The following is a 21,808-nucleotide window of genomic DNA, read 5'->3' as shown; positions in this document are numbered from 1 at the left end:
ACTAAAACTGAATATTATTTCTATTTTCTTTGTTCTTAAATATTTTTTATTTTCTTCGCAGACGATTTGTCAGCGAGCGCGGTAATGCAGCCGAAATGGCACGGTCTAGTGCTTTAGCTACAGAATTTGAGAATCGAACCAGAGAATTGGCCACGCTTTTGGGGAGTGTTGCGCCAGATCAATTATCGGCGTGGCTTGCGCGTCGCAACCTTAAAACGGCCACAGAATGGACAGCACCTGCAAGTAAATATGGTTTAAAACTATCTTAAATAAAGTTTTATAATATATAAATTTGTACAGGGACGTCATTTGGAAAGGGAAAGTGGGGGCATTTGCCCCCCCTTGAATTTGACCAGATTAATGAAATACTATGAATTTTAATGAAATTAATATATTAAAATAACCGACTACTGACTGGCCAGCTTTTGCTCCCCCCACTGGAAATAGTTAAAATGACGTCCCAGATTATAAATTATAGTTTTAGAATTTTCATTAGGTCAAGTCCAAAATACAAACTAAGGCAACTCAACTCTCAGGGGAAAATAAGCAGAAGAAGTATAAATATCTCGCATATTTGTCTGCACTTCGATATTATACTATGTTAAAAACATATGATAGCTATCTTTACCGATATTACTACGAACTTCTGATATGAGAGTATTAGTCAAAGTGATTGAAACGATTTTATTGCTTTTGTCGTGGATTTTTGACTTCTGAGAAGAAATGATTGTTTTTTGCGCCCTCCTATTGGTCAAAATTCGCTTTAGATATGCTTCATTAGAATCTCACTTATTTTAAGTGGTAATATTGTTATAAAAAGTCTTCCTGAACGTTTCCAATACGACGTCATGATTTTATTGCTTTTGACATGGATTTTAACAAGAACCACTGACTGGCCAACTTTTGTATCTGAAAAAAGCTGAAATTACATCCCTTAATTTGTATCGTTTTTTTTTCTTTTAGGCTTGGAAACACCTCCTATGTCACCACAGGACAGTAACTCACTTATTCCAGTTACTCCGCCATTATATTCGACTAAGTAATTGAATTGGATTTACTATAAAATATACTATGATTATGAACTATCCTTTAAATTTAATTGTTGCAGTAATCACATAGCCGATTTGATGAACGACAGTATAGATTTATCGTCGTCTAATAAAAATCCATCCGTTGGAACAAAACTAGAAGGTTTACTATTAAATTCAGATTCAGATAGTGGTTAGTATGATTTAATATATAATTTATTATATTATTAAATATACTAATTAATTTTATTTATAATAGATTTCGACCCTCGAGCTGCTGAAAGTGATCCTCCAGCGATTGCCATGAGTCCAAGCAGGCCAAGGATATCACAGCAATTACCGTTGCCACAAAATGGCTCAACTCCACCACCATTATGTAATGATGTTTTCAATTATTTTATTGTTCACAACCAGCAAACGATTCACGCGCGCGAGCGTTGAGGTTATGTTATATATGTATACATCTCATTTGTAAACCTAATATTTTATACAGTACAACAATAATTTTGCCACACAAATAAGATGCTGATTAGTATTATTTTTAAATTACAACAATTTTGAAATGACACTAAAATTTTATTTTGGAAAATTTTTCGCAAAATTCATCTTCTAGATAAGAAAATTAGTGATATTTAGTTGAATGTTGTTTTTAATAGATTTCAATTTCAGCTGATTTTTTTTATGTAATTTCGCTTGAGTAAGAAATAACTTATTCCGCGGTTACAATAAAATTATAAATATAAATTTAGAAAAATATAATAAATACACTTAAAATATTATATTTAAATTCTAAAAGAACAAATAAGAAAAATAAGAAGCATATTAAAAGGAAAAGAAAAATAACAGTTTTATACATATATTATTTATCGACTTAATTTTACTTGATTAAAGTTGCATGAATTCAATAAAAAAATATTTTTTAATTATTTTGCAAATATTTCTAGTTGATTTTGGTAAATCATTAAAGGTTTTAAATGCAATATATTTTGAAGAATTTGTGCCAAACTTCACAGAAAATCCTCGAGGGATGCGTAAATCATCGGCAGATCTAATTTTATAATTATGTAGCTGTTTTTTTAATTTAAATTTAGTATTTATAATCGATTTTCTCCCCTTTCTCCCTGGTAGAATAGTTTTAGTTCTCATATGTTTGTCTTTCGTGTGAAAATTGGCATAATAAATGTTTAATCGAGTTTTATACGATAATATATTTTTAACCTGGTAAACATTGGTAATTTTTTTATTATTATATAATCAATATGGTTAAGTTTGGTTAAAAATATGGATAAGTTTCATCTAAAAGTAGACCTGAGTATTTAATATATCATTTTTTGTAATTAGAGAATTATTTATAGTGATTGTGATAACAAAATTATCATTAAATAAATTTAATTTATGATTATCTACAAACCCTTTAGTACTGTAAATTATGTCAAAATAGTTGATAACAAAAGAAGTAATGACAAAAACTAATAAATCAGATAGTTAAATCAATACGTAAAAAAAGATAAAATAGTGTATATAGTAGCGTCGCAAGTAGCAACAAAAAACTAGGTTATATACATCATTATGATAACATTTTTTTTCTTTAAAAATTCATAAATATAATCGCATAAGATATCTTGTCAAATCAAAAGCGAAAGTGTTATCTATGATTAATTTTTTAATTAATATTTTAGTGGCTCCACCGCCGAAAGCGACCAAAAGACAAATGTCGACACCAAGCAATGGCATCATGTCTACGAACGGCAACGGAGTGCCCCACAATGGCAACGATCTGTTCGGCTCTGCTCCGTTTGCAGCTACCAACAACATCATAAATCCGGCTTTCAATGTCCAGAATCAGAATGTGATCAACTCAGCCACGCCGAACTACAATCTTAGCGATTTCAACACACAAACGTGCATCTTTCCGCCGAACGGTGCCACGAACGGAGCGTCATTCACAAACGGCACTAACGGATTGGTCGGATTCGATCCGTTCGACACGGCAAAGTTTAATAATATAGCCGACAGTTTTGGCAGCGCTCCGAACGGATTCAGCAATCCGATAGGCAATGGATTTAACGGCAACGGGATGTCCAATGGATTCGGACACACATCGCCATTCGGAGATAAACAGAATACGGCGTCGCTCGACAACAGCTTTAGTGGATTTTTAGATAAAAGAATATCAGAGATGAAGGTATGATTTTGATTTGCTGGGAAAAATAAAGAATAGTATCTTTATGATGGTTCGGTGATAAAAGCCCACACAAAAATTTCCTACTAAGCTCCATAAATGTCACAAACGCAAGCAAAAGAACACTATAAAGACACTGACAAACTACCTCATTTATTTTTCAGTTTGATTATTTTATATTCTTTGTCTGCGTATATTGTTTGCCCCCTTTGTGATCAAAAATACATATAAAAAATAAATGTCCATATTGTTCTTTATTACCGTGGATTTTTGTGAGTATTCTCACATTTTTTTGAATATATTTGTGCTATATCCAATAGCAAGATAGCAAGTAAATTTATTTTTAGTTAATATAAAACTTTTATTACTCGATTTGCAGTAATATTAATTTCTATAACTAATTTCTCTATATGGCATTTATACGTAGGAAATTTTCGCTTAGGCTTTTTTCAGTCACTCTTTATAATACAATATATTAGGTCATTAAATATGAAATGTCAGATTTCGAATCAAAAGTTTGATTTATTTAACACACTCACTTAAATGCAATAATCCAGGTAATCCATGCTATGCTATTTTTAACGAAATAATTATTTAGGGGCAGATGTGTGTGGATTTTTCTATTTATGACGTCTGCAATGTTCAAGGCTATAGTTATGGCAAGTGAGGTAAATTCACTCATATTTTATTTTTAATTATTTGAACAAATTTTTTTTCCAAAAAATACTATTAACCGTGAATGACCGTTCATGTTAATCAAGAAGTATTGGAATTAATCAAGTTTCCGCCCAAACTATCGGCACATTTTTACATTCTCAATGGTAGCTTTTTTATGCCGAGAACGAAGAAGTCTGGATAGCGAGTGGCGATAAAATTGTGAAAGGCATTTTCTACAGCTTGGAATATGTCAGTGCAAAATCTTTTAAATACGTGTTTGACATAGAGTTTTCAAATCCAGCTCCTACAGTTTTATCAGCGTTGTTTGTGTGACGTCTGATCGAGCATTTTCTTGCAAGAGAATTGTATCTCTATTGTTCAATCGAAAGCTCCCTAATTATTTCGTCCAATTGGTTGCTCTAATAAATTAACTAAATTTTATTAAGCTGTAGAAAGAAACAAACTAAAAGCTGCATTTGAAAGAGTGATGATATACCTTTATAATAAAAAAAAAAAATTATATGTCAGAGATATCGACTAAAAGAAATTTGACATTTTCTATTTAATAACCTAATATGTAGATAGACACAAAAAAGCGATTTAAAAAATATATGTACATATTAATATTGTAAATATACACTTATTTAATCCTTTGGTTGCCGAGCCTTTTTGAATTACTATCTGAATATTAATGTATTATATAAGATAACAAATATATGTTCGGAAAAAATGTAATTTACGCATAAAAGCGAATACAACTCTAGTTATTTTTTCAATGATGATGTCGTATCCGGTAATTTTCGCTAAAGTAGCAAAAGTCGATATATAGAATTTCGGCAACCAAAGGGTTAAGTCGATTCATCATTGAAAATATATTACTCTTATATGATTTAATATTTTTTGTGTCTATCTGAGTGGGATTTTTAATGTATTGTAATATAAATGCATACAATTATTTTCGTTATAAGTATAAGTAATAAACGTCGTATTATAAAATATTGCATATAAATTAATGTTGTTTTGGTATAACTAACATGATAGCAGATTATCGTTAACCTAACTTTTTTTAACATTAACTAATACACGTGGAAACTAAACGTATAAATTAAATTAAATTATATTTTTATAGGATGGGTTCAGTCGAGGTCTAATCATCGGAAACGAAGACTTTTCATTCGAGAGTTTAGATCCTTTAAGGAAGAATTAAAAAATTATATTCTTGTGATTGTATTTGGTGCTGATCAAACTAAACGCCAATGGTGATAATTTTTTAATTACATTGTTTATTGAATAAATAGGACATTCATGGGAACGGATCGATTTACATGTGATAGAATGCTGCTCGATTATAATAAGCAACTGCAGAATACACGTGCATTCCATTAATTATGTACGAGGAGCAATTGTAGATAAATTGCGAATAACTGTGAATATAAGAAGTGTATTGTGTGTCGTATAATTAAATGTTTGCAATAATATATTTTTTTATAAATAAAAATATGTAAATATTGATAGATATCTATAATTATGTAATTATATGCAATAGTTAAATATTTTTGATGGAATCTATATATATATATATATACATATATACATATAATAATACAATATATGCATAGTTTTTATGATTAATGTGCATAGACACAAAATGAACATATATATAAAGTGTAGTTAATGCATTAAGTATTTTAAACATATTGCAACCTCATAAAATCAAAAAGAGTTTATAATATACAATTTTAATTCGCTCGACAAGTTTGTATAAATAATATTTGTGGGCTTGCGATTTGTTAAATAAAGAAAATAATGTGTTATTTTATTATGAATTTAAATGTATCATTTCCTTAGTCGTAATTCATATTTTAAACGAAAATAGAAAAACATGTGTGATACTAAATTAAAAATATTATATACATCACTAATATGGCAGTTTAATAGAATTCATCGCTCTTCACTTCAGTGTAAATACTACACAATTATGTATATAAATATATAAAAAGCACTCGTTATTTGTAACAAATAAAACCATTGCATGTTTATCCAAGATTTTTATTAATTAAATGAAATTTTAAATTGTTACCATTTTATGATTATTTCGATTTTCTATTAAATTTATATTTTTTATGTAATTTTTATCATTGTATAATAGTTTATGAAAAACATCTAAGCCATTTCAAGAGTATTAAATTAAAATTTTTTAAATTCCAATATATAAAAAAGGTGATACGCAACTGCCATAAAGTATAAGCATGACAGATTTAATTTGAATATCGAGTTATATAGCATATGTAGTCAATTTATATTAATTTGTTATATTATTAATAGTATATAAGAAATAGCCAAATGTTGTTGTATTATATTAAATATATGGGATTATTATCATATAATATATACATAATAAATACACATGCATCCATATACGTGTATATACTTATATTATATGTATAATGAAATGAATATATTTTTACTATTGAATGTTGTTTCCTTTTCAAGTGTGAAGTAAATAAAACTCGCAATGTAAATACATTCATATATTTTTCAATAACAATTTTTAACAATAGTACACTATGTAAATATGGTAAGTGATGTGTAAAACATACATTTATGCGCGCATGTTGTATGTATTTGCACTCTATCGATATAATAAATTTAATTTAAAAATAGTTGACTGAAAAATAAAAGGATCAATCTCTGGATTTTAAACCGACCGAGATTGAGTCGGAACATAAATCATGAAATAATCTCATAGTCAAATTAGTATAAATATAAATTGTATATAGTTTTAAAAAAATAAGCAATATATTAAATAAAAATATACGAAGCAATAGATATATTAATTTTGTATTAATAATAATTAAAAATAAATATTACGGATAGGAATGCATAAATGTTTATTGAATAACCATTTATCTCAATATAATATTATTCAACGACACTCATTTTTAAGAGAACACGAATATTTAAACAGTATTATATATTTTTAACAGTAAGCTTCAAAATGTTATACATAGATTGAACCGTGACTCATAATATAAATATGCAATTAAGTCTAATTTGATTATTTTACTAATAAACGTTTTCGAATTTTCATATCATTTTAATAATACGTAGATATTTTTGTATTTAGAAATAAAAATATAATAAATAAAATAAAATTTATACAATACAATAAATAGTCAAAGCAATGTTAATAATATACGTACACAAACTATGACAGATAAAATTGGTTAATTTGACTAAAATAATTCACATGATCAAGATCAACGATTAAAACTTTACTACTTAATATTTGGAAAATCAACAGACTAAACGACTTATGCAAGAGACAAAGCCATATATATTTTAAATATATATTAAATAAATAAATGATATTATTTACAATTAAAAAGAAAGAGCTACCATTAATGGAAAAAATAAACTGTTATTCAAAAACAATCACATTTCGTAATTTCAAAGTGTATCACATATTTGAATCATTATACAACGGCGCGGAATCTTTATTTTTGAGATTTATTTAAATATAAAATAAGTGTGATTATGTACAAAAAAAGTAGATATCCCAATCACAGTAAATACTGTTTATTTATATTACATCTATTTTACAATATAAGGATATAAACTTAAAGAAAGTCATTCTACATTTTCAAGTCATATAAAGAATACGATCAACAAAATAAAATATTTTTTTTAATAAATAAAACTTAGTTAACAAAAAAATATAATTTCATGGCACGCATGGTAGTGACCGTTTTTAAAAAGAAACTATTTCAGTAATAACAATTTTGATAGTTATACGTATGAGTTTATATTTAATTATTGAATGGACGTGCGTAAAATTAAACCGTAAACCTTGTTTCCGATCCGTCTGCCAGAGTTAGAGTAGCTTGACGCGGAGCAGACCATGTGAGGCGAGCGAGTCGAGCTGGATTCAAACGAGCAGCGTCAGGCAACGGAGCCGTGCTATAACACTTGACGCACTTTGTTTGTGGTGCTCCGAGACCAAACATTCCTTAAAAGAAATAATAATTAACTAATGATTTAAAATTCAGAACAGACACAATATCAGCAGAACTATTGAAATATGGAAAGATATATAGTGATCCCTGAGGATTGGAAGACAGAGGTGATTATATACCTATACTAAAAACATAGTCTTCTCAACTGACCTATAAAACAGATTGAGCAAATCCTAGATGCTGTTTCTGGCCAAAAATATCACATACATCTCATGAGACCACGGAGTAAACGTAAAAATATAACACCATTAATTTAAAGATTTCAAACAGGCTTTCGATAGTGTAAATGTAGAAACTCTGCTATTATTTCTGTCCAAACTTTGCAGTTGCACGTTTATTTAAGGTGAAGCGAAAAGCGGCTGCTTTCCTAGTCTTGTTGGTACTCACGTAGCTCCACTACCCTTAAGTTCGATTGACGGATGGCAAGTAGAAGAGTTAAGTTTTGACTTGTAAAAGTTCCAGATGGAAGATCTTAATGGAAATATGTACGTCTTTTATATCGCTCTATCTATCCCGAAAATACTTTTTAAAATGTGTCATTTCAGTAAAATCATATCGGAATATATTTACACCAGTAGATATATATTTTTACCAGTGAAAATATAAAATTATCTGGCAGGTGCTAGTAAAATTATATGATTTCCACTTTTCTATATATAGTAATATATATAATATATATATACTGATCATTATTTATTTACATCCGATGTATAAATGTTACAGCGAATGTGTATTTTTTGGTAAAGTTACATTTTCACTAATTAAGTCCAAATACATTTTTACCAGTTGATACATATTTCTACTAGCGAAAATATAATTTAACTGATAGGCGCTAATATGCTGCTCTAAAATGCTTATGAAACTCAATTTGACAGTTGTGAAACGTCCATTTCCAGTTCAAACCCAAACCTAACCTAATGAAAGTTCTAAAAATAATTATAGTTTTAGAACTTTCATTAGGTCAAGTCCAAAATACAAACTAAGCCAACACATCTCTCAGAGGAAAATATGCGAAACAATAAGTACAGACAGACATCGCATCTCACATATTGCCCCACAGTTTATCTACATTTTCGATATTACACTATGTTTTAAAAATATGATAGCTATCCTTACTATGGACTTAAAATATATAGGAGGGCTGATCAAAGTATTTTCAAATCGAATTTTGGTCAATAGGAGGGCGCAAAAACAATTATCACTTCTTAGAAATCAAAAGCAATAAAATTGTGACGGCGATGGCACGATTGTATTGCTTTTGACATGGATTTTTAACTTCTGAGAAGGGATAATTAATTTTTGGGCTCTCCTATTGGTCAAAATTCGGTTTAGATGTACTTTGTTCGATTCTCACTTGTAATATTGGAATAAAAAGTCTTAATATAAACGCTTGATAATCAAGCGTTTATATTAAGACTTGTTTATATTAAGACTTGATAATAAGAAGTTTATATTAAGACTTGATAATCAAGCGTTTATATTAATCACCGGGATGGCATGATTTTATTGCTTTTGACCTGGACTGGAAATTCACTATATGGCAACACTGAGCAACAAAGAAAACACGACTAATTATCAGGTAATTATTATGAGTAAATAAATATTTTTAATGCTAATAAAAATATTTCAAATAAAATATGATTTCAGAAAATATTTCGCAACGGTGGCTAATTTTTATATTTATTTTAACATAGAAAGGGTTAACTCATACCTATTATTATTTATTTAAGAAATTATATTATGATGTTAAAAAATATATAAAATTCGATTTTTGTCATGAGGCCCGGAATCATTGTTTTCCTAGGGCCCGGGTTCGTTCTCGGCGGCCCTGATCAGCACTTGTATTGTTTAGGATCTATGTAAACTATACACTATCACCTGTTGTAAAACAAACACAAATGGTTATTTAAAATTTTCCTACTTTCTATTATTTTTTATGTTTCCACCGTACCCCAAATTGTATTCGAGACTACTATCGCTCCCTGGATTTTTTTCAGCGCTTCCCAGGGGCCAGTATCGCCACTCTGGGAGCCACTCTAAATGGAAAATGATAGATGCAGAATGTGAATATTAAAGGATGGCAGCATTTAACACCCTGGGACAATGTCATTGGTAAGGCTTAGATATGTATAAGGAACTATATATATGTAGGTACTAGAATATTGTCTTGCGGTACACCTGTTGCAGCTGGATCTCGATCATAAAGAGAATGTATCTAGACTTTAGATTCTAGAGCGTTTAAAATCCACTTCACAGAAACAATATACATAAAATATTGATTCTTACCTGTAGTAGTTTGCCAAAAACTAAGCCGGTTTTCATTGCAAGAATATGTAACTAAGAACTTTCCGTCGGGGCTGAAAGCGCAAGCGCTCAACGGAGCTTGATGCGCCGACAGCAGTTGGCAACGCCCTTGTCGAAGTTCATAAAGAGCGACTTGACCACTGTGGCTTCCGACTAAATAAAAATATATAATTACATAAGCAAAAAGAGCATTTTTAATATACAATATATCAAGATATACAAACCGGCGATTCTACGAGTAGCAGGACAATGAGACACTTGATTATAACGGCATATAGCCGGAAACACGTCGCACAAGCCTTTGTTCTTCAAGTGAGACTGATCGACGCAATGCAACACAATATCCATAACCTAAACATATTAGCATAGTTAGACACAGATAAATGAATTAAGTCAATAACAGACATACTTCGACGAGTAACTCCTGAACTTCAGGGAGTTGACGATCGACCAATAACTCGATGCATCTTAATACTTCGGCTCTGGAACGAGCCAAAGTGCCTCCTCCGCCTGGTGAAGCATTTGCATTTCCACTGCCTTGGTTTCCGCTTCCGGGAGTTCCTCCTGTGCCGCCACCGCCGCTGCTTCCGACGGTTTGTTGAGCAGCCGAACGTGCCACCTCTCGAGCCATTGTGGTTATGAATGCACCGGGTCTAAAAACATTAAATGAATTTAGTTTTATATTTTATTTAGATTTTTAAAAATATGTACTCACCGAGCTGTAGCTATGAGCGTCAGAGCGTGTCTAGCGGTTCGACAAGAATCGGCTTGAGGTGTCAACGGAAGTCCATAGCTCATAGACGGCACCAGCTTATCGGCGTCACAGCACATATCCAACAATCCCAGCAGCACCTTGCTCACTTCCAGGTACGGCTCCCAAACTGTGAAGCCGCGACCGAGTAAATCCACGGCGGCTCTTCTCAGCGCAGTGTGCATCGGCAGCTTGGGCGTGCCCGGCGCTAACACCAAGTGAGACAGTGCCAAGGCCGTCAGACGCGACAGGCTGCCGTGACCGACGCCAAAGCCTAAAAAACCATCCGTTGCAATGTTAAATCTTAGAAATGGACACAATACGGCAACTATACACGATAAAATGCACAAATTTTAAAAGTCAAAAACCTTCAACGACTGAATTCTTGCGTCGGATTTCGTCCGCCGTGCGTCTTTTGTTGTTGGCCGCCCCTAAGTTAGTGTTGGAAATAAAATTTTAGATTAAAATGATTCATTCCATTACATTGAGTACATGCTTCAAAGGGTTTAATAAAAAACAAAATAAAAAACATGATTTTTATATATTTTCTTTTAATCAAAGGATCCCAAAATTTTATATGCGATTAATTGAGTTTCAAAACAGGGTTGATTAATTGATTTTATTAATTATAAAGCGTGAAAATGGCATCCACAACACCATGACTAGAAGATTGGGTTCATTTGGTAATTTGGTTAAATTTCAAATGTGAAATATCTTGAGATCGTTTTATATTTTAATATTTAATGGTCAAACATGAGGGTGGAAGTCGGGAATATTCGGAGACATTAAATATTATGAATCGTAATGAAATTGAAATATTAAAAAAAAAGACTACTGACTGGCTAAAGCCTTTTGCCCCCCCCTCCCCCCCCCCCATAAAAAGCTGAAATACGTCCTAGATTCTAAGCCAGAAATTCTCAGGTGATTTCTCAAAGAAAATTTTTCGGCAACCAAATGGTTAAATTAGTCAATCGAAAATATAATTTGTGGCAAAAAATGGCATTTAAAGCAAATCGTGTAATTAAATCATCTCATAAAATGTTAGCACTGACATGGTGGAATAATTATTGGTAAGTTTGCACTAAATCTGTTATAACAGATTTTGAAACTCAAAGACTCGCATATAAGAATGCGTAAAATGATTTCGCCAAATTTTACTAACAAAGCATGATATATATTATATATACCGTTCAGAGCAATAATCAAGTTTTAATAATAAGCAAAATGAGAGAAATGTAACTCGGAGACTAAAATCAAAATACAATTTCATATTTGATAAAATTTTGACAAAGGGAAAACAAACAATATTGACAAGGTGTAAACAAAATCTAACCCTCTTATCGTGCAACATTGAAGCTGTCATTTCAATTTTACCTTCGCTGGAAATGTCCTGACCGAATTCGGCTCCAATCACACCCAATAACACAATGGCCGTGGTTTGTTTCCTTCTGAGTTCTGCCATCGACGACGGCTTTCTGATAGCTTCTTCTTCCTCTTCCATCTCTGCCATTTCATCATCCTAATCGGATAATTCAATTATTATTAATTGTAATCCAAACCTTTCACAAAACGAAAAGTCAAACCTTTTCTTGCTGTATTTGTTGTTGAGTTTGAACCTGTTGATTAATTAACGGATTGTCTGTATAAAGAGGCAGAAATTGAGACCAATTATCCACGAGTGCTTTGCGTCCTTTATGACCGAGCCTATGTAATACACAATATATAATAAAGCGCATAAAATAATTACTATATCAAATTGAAATATAAAATCACCTATCCAATTCAGCTAGGAGCAAAGCTTGAGCCGCTTCTCTCACTTCCAAGCACTGATGCTGCCAACGTCGCGCCATCATCTCGACTTGCGGTCTCTTGAAACTCTTGGAACCGGCGCTGATGAGTTTATCGGGAAGCAGGACACAATGAAGAGTCGCCAGTAAAGACCATCCTTGTTTAATGTGCGCTTGCTGTTGTCCGTAAGCTTCCTCTCTCTCCTCTTCGCCCTTGGACCAAGAGGTCACCGAAGCCCTACCGGCAGCTCTATGCATCTTTCTATTGAACTCTTGTTCGGGAACGAACGTGGCGTTATTCATGGACATTAGAGTGTTTGCTAATGCAATTATTGTCAAAAGATGATTGGAAGTCAACGTGGTGCTCAATTCCCAGTGAAGCCGCGACGTGAACATTCTGGTGAGCATTTCTTGTCTCAAAGACTCTGGCGGCAGTGACGCTAGAATCGAATCGCTGTGTGAAGTCGCTTCCATCGAAATGTTGCTAGGGGCTAAGGCGTTCTGCCAGGTAGGTAGTTGTAACGACATCTGACCGCCTTTTGATAGCACTCCAAAGCTCACTGGTACCTGAATTTTAAGATCAAGTTATAGAATTGTATTGTTCATAGTCATATTAACTGAAATTGTATCATACATACCATGGGCCTGAGTAGACCTAATTTGTTTTGACAGACAATATCAAGATCTGGGTCTAATCCCCAAGCGTGTAAGAGCGATAGGAGGACTTGAGCAATTTCCATTGCATGACTGGGTTCTCCAGCTCCAGTTCTTCTTGCACCGCCTGTGCTTTGTCCGTCCAAATTATTGGCTGAAACAGTGATCAAGTTAAAAATAATTAAAAAATTCAGTTTCAAACTAGGTATTATAAAATAAAGAGGTCGTATTTAGAAAGTCGTGACATTGGTCATGAGAGAAGCATTCTATAAGCAATTCCTGTCAAAATAATTCAACAAAGAACATGGCATGTATGATACTCTTACAGGTTTTTAATTTCAAATTAAACCTTTTACATTCCAAATTAAACCTTTTTCATTTAAAATAAAACCTTTTAAAAATGAATGCAAACATGTAAATTTTAACACAGTGCCCCAAAAGATCGCCAATTAATAATTTTCATTGACGAATCTGGATTCTGGAATCGAATAAATGCTCGATCGAAGATTAACGCACCGTCATGCGTGTCCTTGCATGTAAGAGGACGAAATGTTTCCCTGATTGCGATTATAAACATTGAAGGAATATTGTGCCAAGTAATAATTGCGCCCTGTGCGGTTAATTCAAATATTTTTTGAAATTTTATTGAAAGATTTTTGTTGAAATTAGCAAAAAAAATCTAGGAAAAGTATGGTTAGGTTTTGACAACGCAAGCGTTCGTCATACCCAGGAAGTGCGTGAGTTTGTTGAACATACAAATCATACTCAAATTTTTCTACCACTGTATTTGCCAATGATGAATCCAATTGAAGAAGTCTTTTCAAAAAATAAATTTTCTACTAGGAATTTGCTGGCGGATCGATTAAATTTGGTGGACGTTATGTATATATTATTTGTAAATGAGTCTGTATGCACTGTTACTTTGACAAATTGTAGTAAATATTATGAGTATGTATACGAAATAACCTGCAGCTGTTGCAAAAGAAGGTTAATAAATTGTGATTATGTACACATGAGTACAATAAAATTATTTTATTAAAAAATATCTAATTGTTGAATTTAATTTGAAAAGAAAAAGGTTTAATTTAAAATTAAAAACTTGTAGGACTGTTTAACTGGGATACAAAAATGAGTAATTTACATAAAATTACGCATATTATATATATTATATTCATATTATAGTTAAATAATACTGATTCTGTTTAATTTTAAAGAAAAAATCTCATGAGGAAATCGCTACAATATGGCGGAAATTATTCATTGCGTGTAAACTTCAAGGTTTATTCACAAAGAGAGACTTTCGGCGATCATATACGTGACTAGGCCGCTTGGTATGCACGGTCGTTATTTTTTATTATTTAAAAACGTAAACGTGACTAAAATAAAAATAAAACAAAATATTTTTTTTATCAATAAGATATCTTTGTTGTATATATTTCATATCAGGTAATATATACATATATCTAATAGAAATTACAAGGCACTAACCGTTAAATGTATTATTAATTCCACAACTAATTATAATAATTTTGATAATTGAGAAAAAAAAATTGTATAAGTGACTTTTAATAAATTTCCCATTAAATTTATATATGCAATACATATGTTATGTATGTACCTATTAAATATATTTTTAAAATATTAAAATATTTGGGAACCTTTATTTAATAATATAAAAATGAAATAAATTTGCAGTATCATATAATAATAAGATTAGCGTTTCTTGTGGTTACATTTCAATTTAGCATAAGAATGGACACATTTTTGTATAAAAAAAATAATAGCGTTACAAGAGGAACTCTCTGAAGTTATAAAAAAATCAAAACGAATAAAAAAAATGCTTTATATGTTGGTCACGCGACAAAAACAGTTCATTGCCTTTGGTACTTCATAGGAAAGTGTTAGCAAGATGAAGTTTGTAGTACGTTAATTAACAATTATTATAAAAAAATGTTGGTTCACACTAATACATTTTTTTTAACAGATATGTGTATTTATTTTGGCCCAAGTTGTAGTTATGGTGTTATCTTATAAAATGGTAAGTGCAACATATATATTATTTAATTAAGTATTGAGTTATTATGTACATAGTTAATTTATAACCATTGTATAATACTGCTTAAAAGTATTAAAATTTATGGCATTCTCACTTCAATTTTTTATATAAATTTATTAAAAAAGTTTACTATAATAATAAAAAAAACACTTAGCCCTTCCACATTTATACCTATTTGTTAATTCGTTAGTATTTTTTTACATTTTTTCCATAATTATTTCTGTTGTTATTTATTTATTTTAATTTTATATTATAGAAAAAAAACAATCCTCAACGATATATTGCTTTGATTGATTTTACAACTTTTTTGTATTAGTATAATATGTTTTAATAATTTATTTTAACACTTTTCCATATATTTTTTATATGGAAAGGTTTTCACTATTTTTTTTATAAAATTAATACAAAATGTTTATTTATTTTGTACTCAATAATTTATTATAATTTTCTATAAAAATCATTTACATTAAATCAAATTAAAAAGAATATTTTATAAATATGTTTTTATTTATTATTTCTTCAGTTATATATACAAATATAAAACTATCTGGGGTACCTTAAAACAGTGAAAGATCGACCACCGTACATGTACTGAGATTCCACTCAAAGGGTTAATCATTAAAATATATTAATAAGTTTCAAGCAAACATTTCTAATCATATATTTAATAAAATATTTTTAATAAAAAAGGCCGTAAGAATTAGGTAGACTTATTTATAAAAATATTCCGTAGTACAAAAGCCGCAAAAAATCAGGTAATTTTTTTATTTTAATATCAATTATAGAATTTACTTTACAAATTTTTCAAATTTTGAAACAAGATGACAGATCAGGCTGAGTTGAGAAATTTACAAGATCTATTTTTAAAACATGTTTCATGTGGATATTTTGTAATATCCTGCATTAATGCTAAAAAAATGTAAAAAAAAAAATATTTTTAGTTTTTCATATGCTATAATAGAATGTTTATTACCTCTTTAGATTTTTTAAAATAAATTAAAAAATTGAATAGCCGCCATTTTGAAACAAGATGTCTGTCTAACGCAGGGTTTCTCAAACTTTTTCAGCGACGGAACACTTGGCAAATCAGAAAATTTTGGCGGAACACTTATCTTATTTTTTAGGTTAGGTAATTCATAATAGTATAAATAAAAAAAAAAAATGTTATTAAATAAATATAAATTAATAAACATAAAAATTCAAATAAATAAAACTCCTAATGACTCTGATGATTTTGGGTTGTTAAATTTTTTTTTTTATGTATGAAACTTTTCCCTCCAGAATTTATACACATCAATGTTGAATATTTAACACATATTTTCAAGCTTTTTTATCAGATTTATGAACAATTTTAATGTATTAGCAAGACAAACAATTTTTTTAATTTACTCCAAATTTTTGTGAAATATTTATTTAGGCTCCGCGGAACACATATTTTGGATCCGCGGAACACCAGTGTTCCGCGGAACATAGTTTGGGAAACCATGGTCTAACGAATATAGCCGAGATGATTTATATTGTTTTTTTTCAGAAGGTTTATAAAGTTATATTCCAAATTACTGTCATGGTTTAAATCTGGATCAAAAAAATCGTTACATCTCAAATACTTCGAGGTCTATTTTTCAGAAAGTTATCTATGACAAAAAAAACTTTCCTTGTGATATACAATATGCTGAAATGTTAAGCAAAAAGATATTTATAAGACTAGGCTTTTAGAACTAGACAAATGTGTTATGTAATCTTGTAGCAAAATTGAATGAAGTAAAAAGTTTCATTAAGACTTATTGATTAGCATCAAATTAAGACATATTTAAAACTTAAATAAAAATCATTTTAGAATAGTATTTTATGATATTTAGTGAATTGTTTTATTTTAGAGAAATATATTTTAAATTTCTCGTTTGATTTCAGATAAAAATACCACATGACAGTTTAACAAAGAGTATATCTAAAAGAGAAATATCGAACTCTATTCTACTACCGAATCATGAATTACAAAAATTGGACAGAATCAAAGCGAAACTCGAGCGAAAAATCAACATTTATCCGACAGTGCTTCGTTACTATTCACATCCGATCAAAGAGCTCCGCTTTGAATACCAGCCGTTGGTTCGGCAAATCAACGATTACGAACCGATCAAATTTTATCCAGCGTTCTGGAGAGGTAACTACGGGTTCGGATTCAACGAATGGGGGGGACAAGGAATTCTTTAGAAAATAAATAAATAAAACTTACGTCTGTTGACTTCTGAGCCATGTCCTTTGAGGCCGACGCTTTCAGCCTTCGCCTGAAGCTTAGTCTGGACATTCTCTGCACCTTCTTTCATTTTTGCAAGAATACCTACGTCAAATAAAAGAGCAAATTTTATACTAAATTAAATTAAGTAATAAATATATTTTTAAATCTAACTTATACTTATTATTTAATCAAACACAAACCATGCTTATCCTTCTCTTTAAGGATTCTTTCCATATCGCCTGCCTTATCCTTAACTTTTCCGAAAAAGTCTATCGCATCGTAAGCATTGAATATTAAAATTGACATTAGCACTTCTTCAAAGCTTTCACTGTAAATTCCGTTGGCATACCTGATATTTTTTTGGCGGCGTCAGGACTTGCCGATTGCGTAAGAGCAGCCGCTTTGTTGTATTCGGAGCTCGTCAATAATCCAGCGGCCTATAAAATCAATATTTATGTTTAATACATTTTCATTTATTGTAAGTATAACAGTTCATTTTGGAGAATTTAATTTATTTAATCATAATGATCAATTCCTATGTATTTATGACAGATATATACTATCAAAAAATTTCTGAATCACCTCTAATGTAGCAGGACTCATAGCTGAATATTCTTCGCTAAGTAACTCGACAATCAATCCTTCGATATCAAAGAACAGAATGTGACTTTCAGGATCTAAAAATATAATATGATTAATATTAAATTTAGTACATACTATAATACATATTTATGATGATACAAAGCTATTTACGTAGTTCGCAAATAAACTGTTTTAAATTTATATAATATATTTATCAAATTATTGGGACTACAATAGGTATACCTTTAGGGTTGGCTCTATGAGGTTGTATAGATAGAGGAGCACGTCGGTTTCGCAAAGCAAAGCTAGCTCCACCCAAAGCTCTTCCAGCATGCTGCAGTTGCTGAAGCTGATGGAGACCACGTTGGGTGGCATGACGGATAGCCGACAGGTTTCGGTGACGTAATCCTCTGATATAATACGAAATAAATATAATAACATATAAACACTGCATAAGTAAGCTGCTATATTATATACCTGAAGAAATGCACAGCAGGATTCGAAAGACCTTGAGCGTCACCACCGCCTGCAAACGCACCAGATTCCGCCGCCGCTTCATCGCACGCTATGAGAACTTCTTCAGCAATCATACCTACAAACATATTTTTTATTAGTTAGATATGAACCTGCTGTATATAACATATTAATACGCACCATGTAGTACACGATCTAGATGTCCAGTGTCCATTTGCCATACATATACACTTCCATCCGAGCATGCGACAATCATGAAATCGTCGAGCGGTCTCCATTTGATGGAAACAACGGGGAAGAGATGTCTCGACGCTAGAGTGACACATTTTCTTTCCATCAAACCTGTTGATATTATAATGTGATCATTTAATTTATACGAATTATATAACATAGTAATAATCAGCTGTGAGTAAACGTACTCAAAAGGCATACGCTATGATCGGAAGCGACGGAACAGATGCATTTTTGGATCCTGGTCTGTGTGTTGAAAATGATTAATCAATAAAAATATATTTATGTTACAATATAATAATCATACACTGCAAGCATCCGGTGGAACGAGAAGCTGTTGAACTTCACCAGCGTGTACGCAGAATCTATGCAGCAGCGTTCCCGCGTAAAGATCCCAAAGACAAACGGCAAAATCGACGCCTCCGGATAGTAAATAAGATTTTTCGTATCTATGTGTGTAATTAAAATAATTATAATGCAGCGTCTGAATCAATAAATAGTATACCAATAATATATTAACAAACCTTTGATGAATATGATGAGGATAGAGCAGACAATTCACTCTTCCGCTGTGTCCCACAAGAAGTTGGTGAGGCGGCCAATCTATTGACGATAATTTATACTATATTTGTCTAATAAAACATTAATCAGTTAGATACGAAATTTAGTTTTAGGAATCCTTTACTTTTTTAAATAAAATTCAAAGCAGTTTTATTGGTAATATATTCGTATAAAGGGAGCATATCACTAAATGATATTTTTATTACTTCTTAATGAAATTTGGAGTATTTGTGGTAAATGGTATTTTTATTTTACACGAGTATACCCGCCAAATTCACCGAAATAAAGTATTGAATGATGTGTATACACATCTAATGCAGTTGAACACCAAGAATTGCACAATAACCACACATTTTCGAAATCCGTTAATTACTATAAATATCCATCAATTACCACAAAAACTCTTTAAGCCCTGATTTTCATAAGCTTTGAAACTCATTTGAAAAAATACTAATGACATTGAAGTGAATAGGCATTGTTTGAACTATCCTTTGTAATTATCATACGGTCACCTTGAAAATATAAACAGTCATTTATGTATGAAACTTTGTGTTTTTAGAAAGGGATTTAACCTCACTGTCATGAGGTACCGCAGCTAGTTGTACTAATCTTTCTTTTTTCAATTCAAATATCAATTCCTTTGAATATATTAGTCAACTATTGTATTAAGGTCATATTTACACAGATTTGACGCCTGTAAAGCACAATTCGCTGCCCGTAACTGTATTTTTTTAATGTAAATTATAAGCAATATTGATGTACAAGCTATATAGATTTCCATTTTTGTAATTTGTAGCAAAATATGGCTAGTTGAAAAGCCGCGAATTTTTTTTAATGCTAACTTTTATTTATGTATATATAATAAAAATGTAATTCACTACATCAGTACTGACGATTATATAAAATATATTACAGTTACAAGAAATTGTTGAATCAAATAGAAAATAAAAGTAAATCATTTTTTCTAATATTTAAAAAATTGTAAAACAGGCCGTGGGTTGTGTTTCACTGCTTTTGACACCAAAATGAACTCTTGAATATAAATTTAAAATCATTTACAGTCATAATTTAGTCGTAAAATTGTTGTTCCTAAATTGTTTTATGTATAATAAATAGTGAGTCTGTTCTGTGCAATGTTATTCTCTTTGATGTCTCGAGGGCTATAAATTCTGTTGAAATTATTTTTTGAGATAGTCCTGGAGTTAAGACAATTCAACTTAAACATAACTCAGTCGTAATTAAATTATTACATGTATAATACATATTAGGTCTATTCTGTATAGATCGTAAATCAAATATAATGCAAATTATTTAGTACCACTGACAATTGCTAGTTGAAAAAAAAATCATTTTTGTAAAATTAGTCACTCCAAAATTTAGATAAGATACTGATTGACAACTTCCTCAAATTTTGTGTTTAAATGTGCACTGGATAAGAGTTTATAATATTTTTTGTAAGTCGAACGTTTTTTCATAAGGTTGCGAATTCGCCCCATCCTCGCGTTAATGTGTGTGTCCAGAGCGCCCGGCGTCTATGCGTATATTCTCAGAACCTCATTCTTAATGATTAAATTACGAATTTGCGCTAACTTTCGCCATAACAATAAATAAGGCACAAAGACAGTCGTTTGATATGATCGACTTGAGAGATAAATGCTACTCTCATGATCAATTATATAATGCAATATGACAAAAATAAAAATTCTACAAAAAATATATATACCATGATATTGTTGATGGTTTCCATGCAATAATTGTAGCATGACTGTATGAGTCGCCGGTACGATTATGATCGAGCCGTCCTCTCGTCCGACTACTAGTCTATTTTGGCCAGATAAATAGACAGAGGCTGTGAGTTTTATCTCTAAAATACAACAATCTATTAGTCCATTTAATATTCCTAAATTATATTTTTATATATCAATTATAAAAAACCTGGTTCATCGGGATGATTAAGTTGATTTAAGATTCCGACTGGTTCTCGGTTCATTTCTTCCCAAGCGTGATTAAGACTTGTGTTCACCGTTGCTTCGATTGCTATAAAACATGTTTTAGTTACTAGCATATATCACATTCTAGATATTTTATTCTGATCTCTTTCATATAATATTGGATGAGTAATGAATACCTTTTGGCGGGTGAGGAATGGGAGACATCGGCGGCGCTTCGGGCACATCCCACACAGATACAACGCCTTCGGAATCACCTCTCAAAAGCAACAGTTTTCTACCTTTGATGTTACTGTTGTTTGTATTTTGGTTACCGCTGTTCATGTTTATAGTGCCG

At 31.0% G+C, this 21,808-nt stretch overlaps 2 protein-coding genes across 4 annotated transcripts in view; one reads left to right on the top strand and one right to left on the bottom strand.

Annotated features, from left to right (window-relative positions):
* Nucleotides 1-5,379, top strand: part of ced-6 (PTB domain-containing adapter protein ced-6) — a 35,527-nt gene extending 30,148 nt beyond the window's left edge. Inside the window, exons 5-10 of the mRNA XM_088199308.1 lie at nt 62-243; nt 964-1,039; nt 1,109-1,221; nt 1,288-1,404; nt 2,708-3,213; nt 4,997-5,379. Of these exons, the coding sequence (XP_088055434.1) occupies nt 62-243; nt 964-1,039; nt 1,109-1,221; nt 1,288-1,404; nt 2,708-3,213; nt 4,997-5,074 (1,072 nt within the window). The 3' untranslated portion in view covers nt 5,075-5,379. The remainder of the gene's footprint in view (nt 1-61; nt 244-963; nt 1,040-1,108; nt 1,222-1,287; nt 1,405-2,707; nt 3,214-4,996) is intronic.
* Nucleotides 5,380-7,363: 1,984 nt separating this feature from the next.
* Rbcn-3B (WD repeat-containing protein Rbcn-3B) overlaps nt 7,364-21,808 on the bottom strand; it is a 20,183-nt gene continuing 5,738 nt past the window's right edge. For 2 of the 3 annotated variants that reach the window (XM_088199305.1, XM_088199306.1), the window contains exons 7-28: nt 21,651-21,808; nt 21,458-21,559; nt 21,246-21,386; nt 19,486-19,564; nt 19,269-19,410; nt 19,150-19,207; nt 18,911-19,072; nt 18,734-18,848; nt 18,500-18,666; nt 18,257-18,351; nt 18,024-18,111; nt 17,672-17,776; nt 13,364-13,533; nt 12,712-13,292; nt 12,522-12,642; nt 12,313-12,457; nt 11,307-11,369; nt 10,903-11,212; nt 10,597-10,840; nt 10,412-10,538; nt 10,170-10,340; nt 7,364-7,876 (exon numbers count right to left, since the gene is read on the bottom strand). The exon at nt 21,651-21,808 is cut by the window's right edge and continues 35 nt beyond it. In XM_088199305.1, coding sequence (XP_088055431.1) covers nt 7,704-7,876; nt 10,170-10,340; nt 10,412-10,538; nt 10,597-10,840; nt 10,903-11,212; nt 11,307-11,369; nt 12,313-12,457; nt 12,522-12,642; nt 12,712-13,292; nt 13,364-13,533; nt 17,672-17,776; nt 18,024-18,111; nt 18,257-18,351; nt 18,500-18,666; nt 18,734-18,848; nt 18,911-19,072; nt 19,150-19,207; nt 19,269-19,410; nt 19,486-19,564; nt 21,246-21,386; nt 21,458-21,559; nt 21,651-21,808 — 3,517 coding nt within the window. In that variant the 3' untranslated portion in view covers nt 7,364-7,703. The remainder of the gene's footprint in view (nt 7,877-10,169; nt 10,341-10,411; nt 10,539-10,596; nt 10,841-10,902; nt 11,213-11,306; nt 11,370-12,312; nt 12,458-12,521; nt 12,643-12,711; nt 13,293-13,363; nt 13,534-17,671; nt 17,777-18,023; nt 18,112-18,256; nt 18,352-18,499; nt 18,667-18,733; nt 18,849-18,910; nt 19,073-19,149; nt 19,208-19,268; nt 19,411-19,485; nt 19,565-21,245; nt 21,387-21,457; nt 21,560-21,650) is intronic. The other variant, XM_088199307.1, reaches the window with a different exon arrangement.

This window comes from Plectrocnemia conspersa, unplaced genomic scaffold (assembly GCF_051122295.1).
Source record: "Plectrocnemia conspersa isolate PC_06_02 unplaced genomic scaffold, ASM5112229v1 ptg000012l, whole genome shotgun sequence".
Taxonomy (NCBI): Eukaryota; Metazoa; Arthropoda; class Insecta; order Trichoptera; family Polycentropodidae; genus Plectrocnemia; species Plectrocnemia conspersa.
Note: the sequence above shows the minus strand (reverse complement) of the source record. Positions and strands in the feature narration are given on the sequence as shown.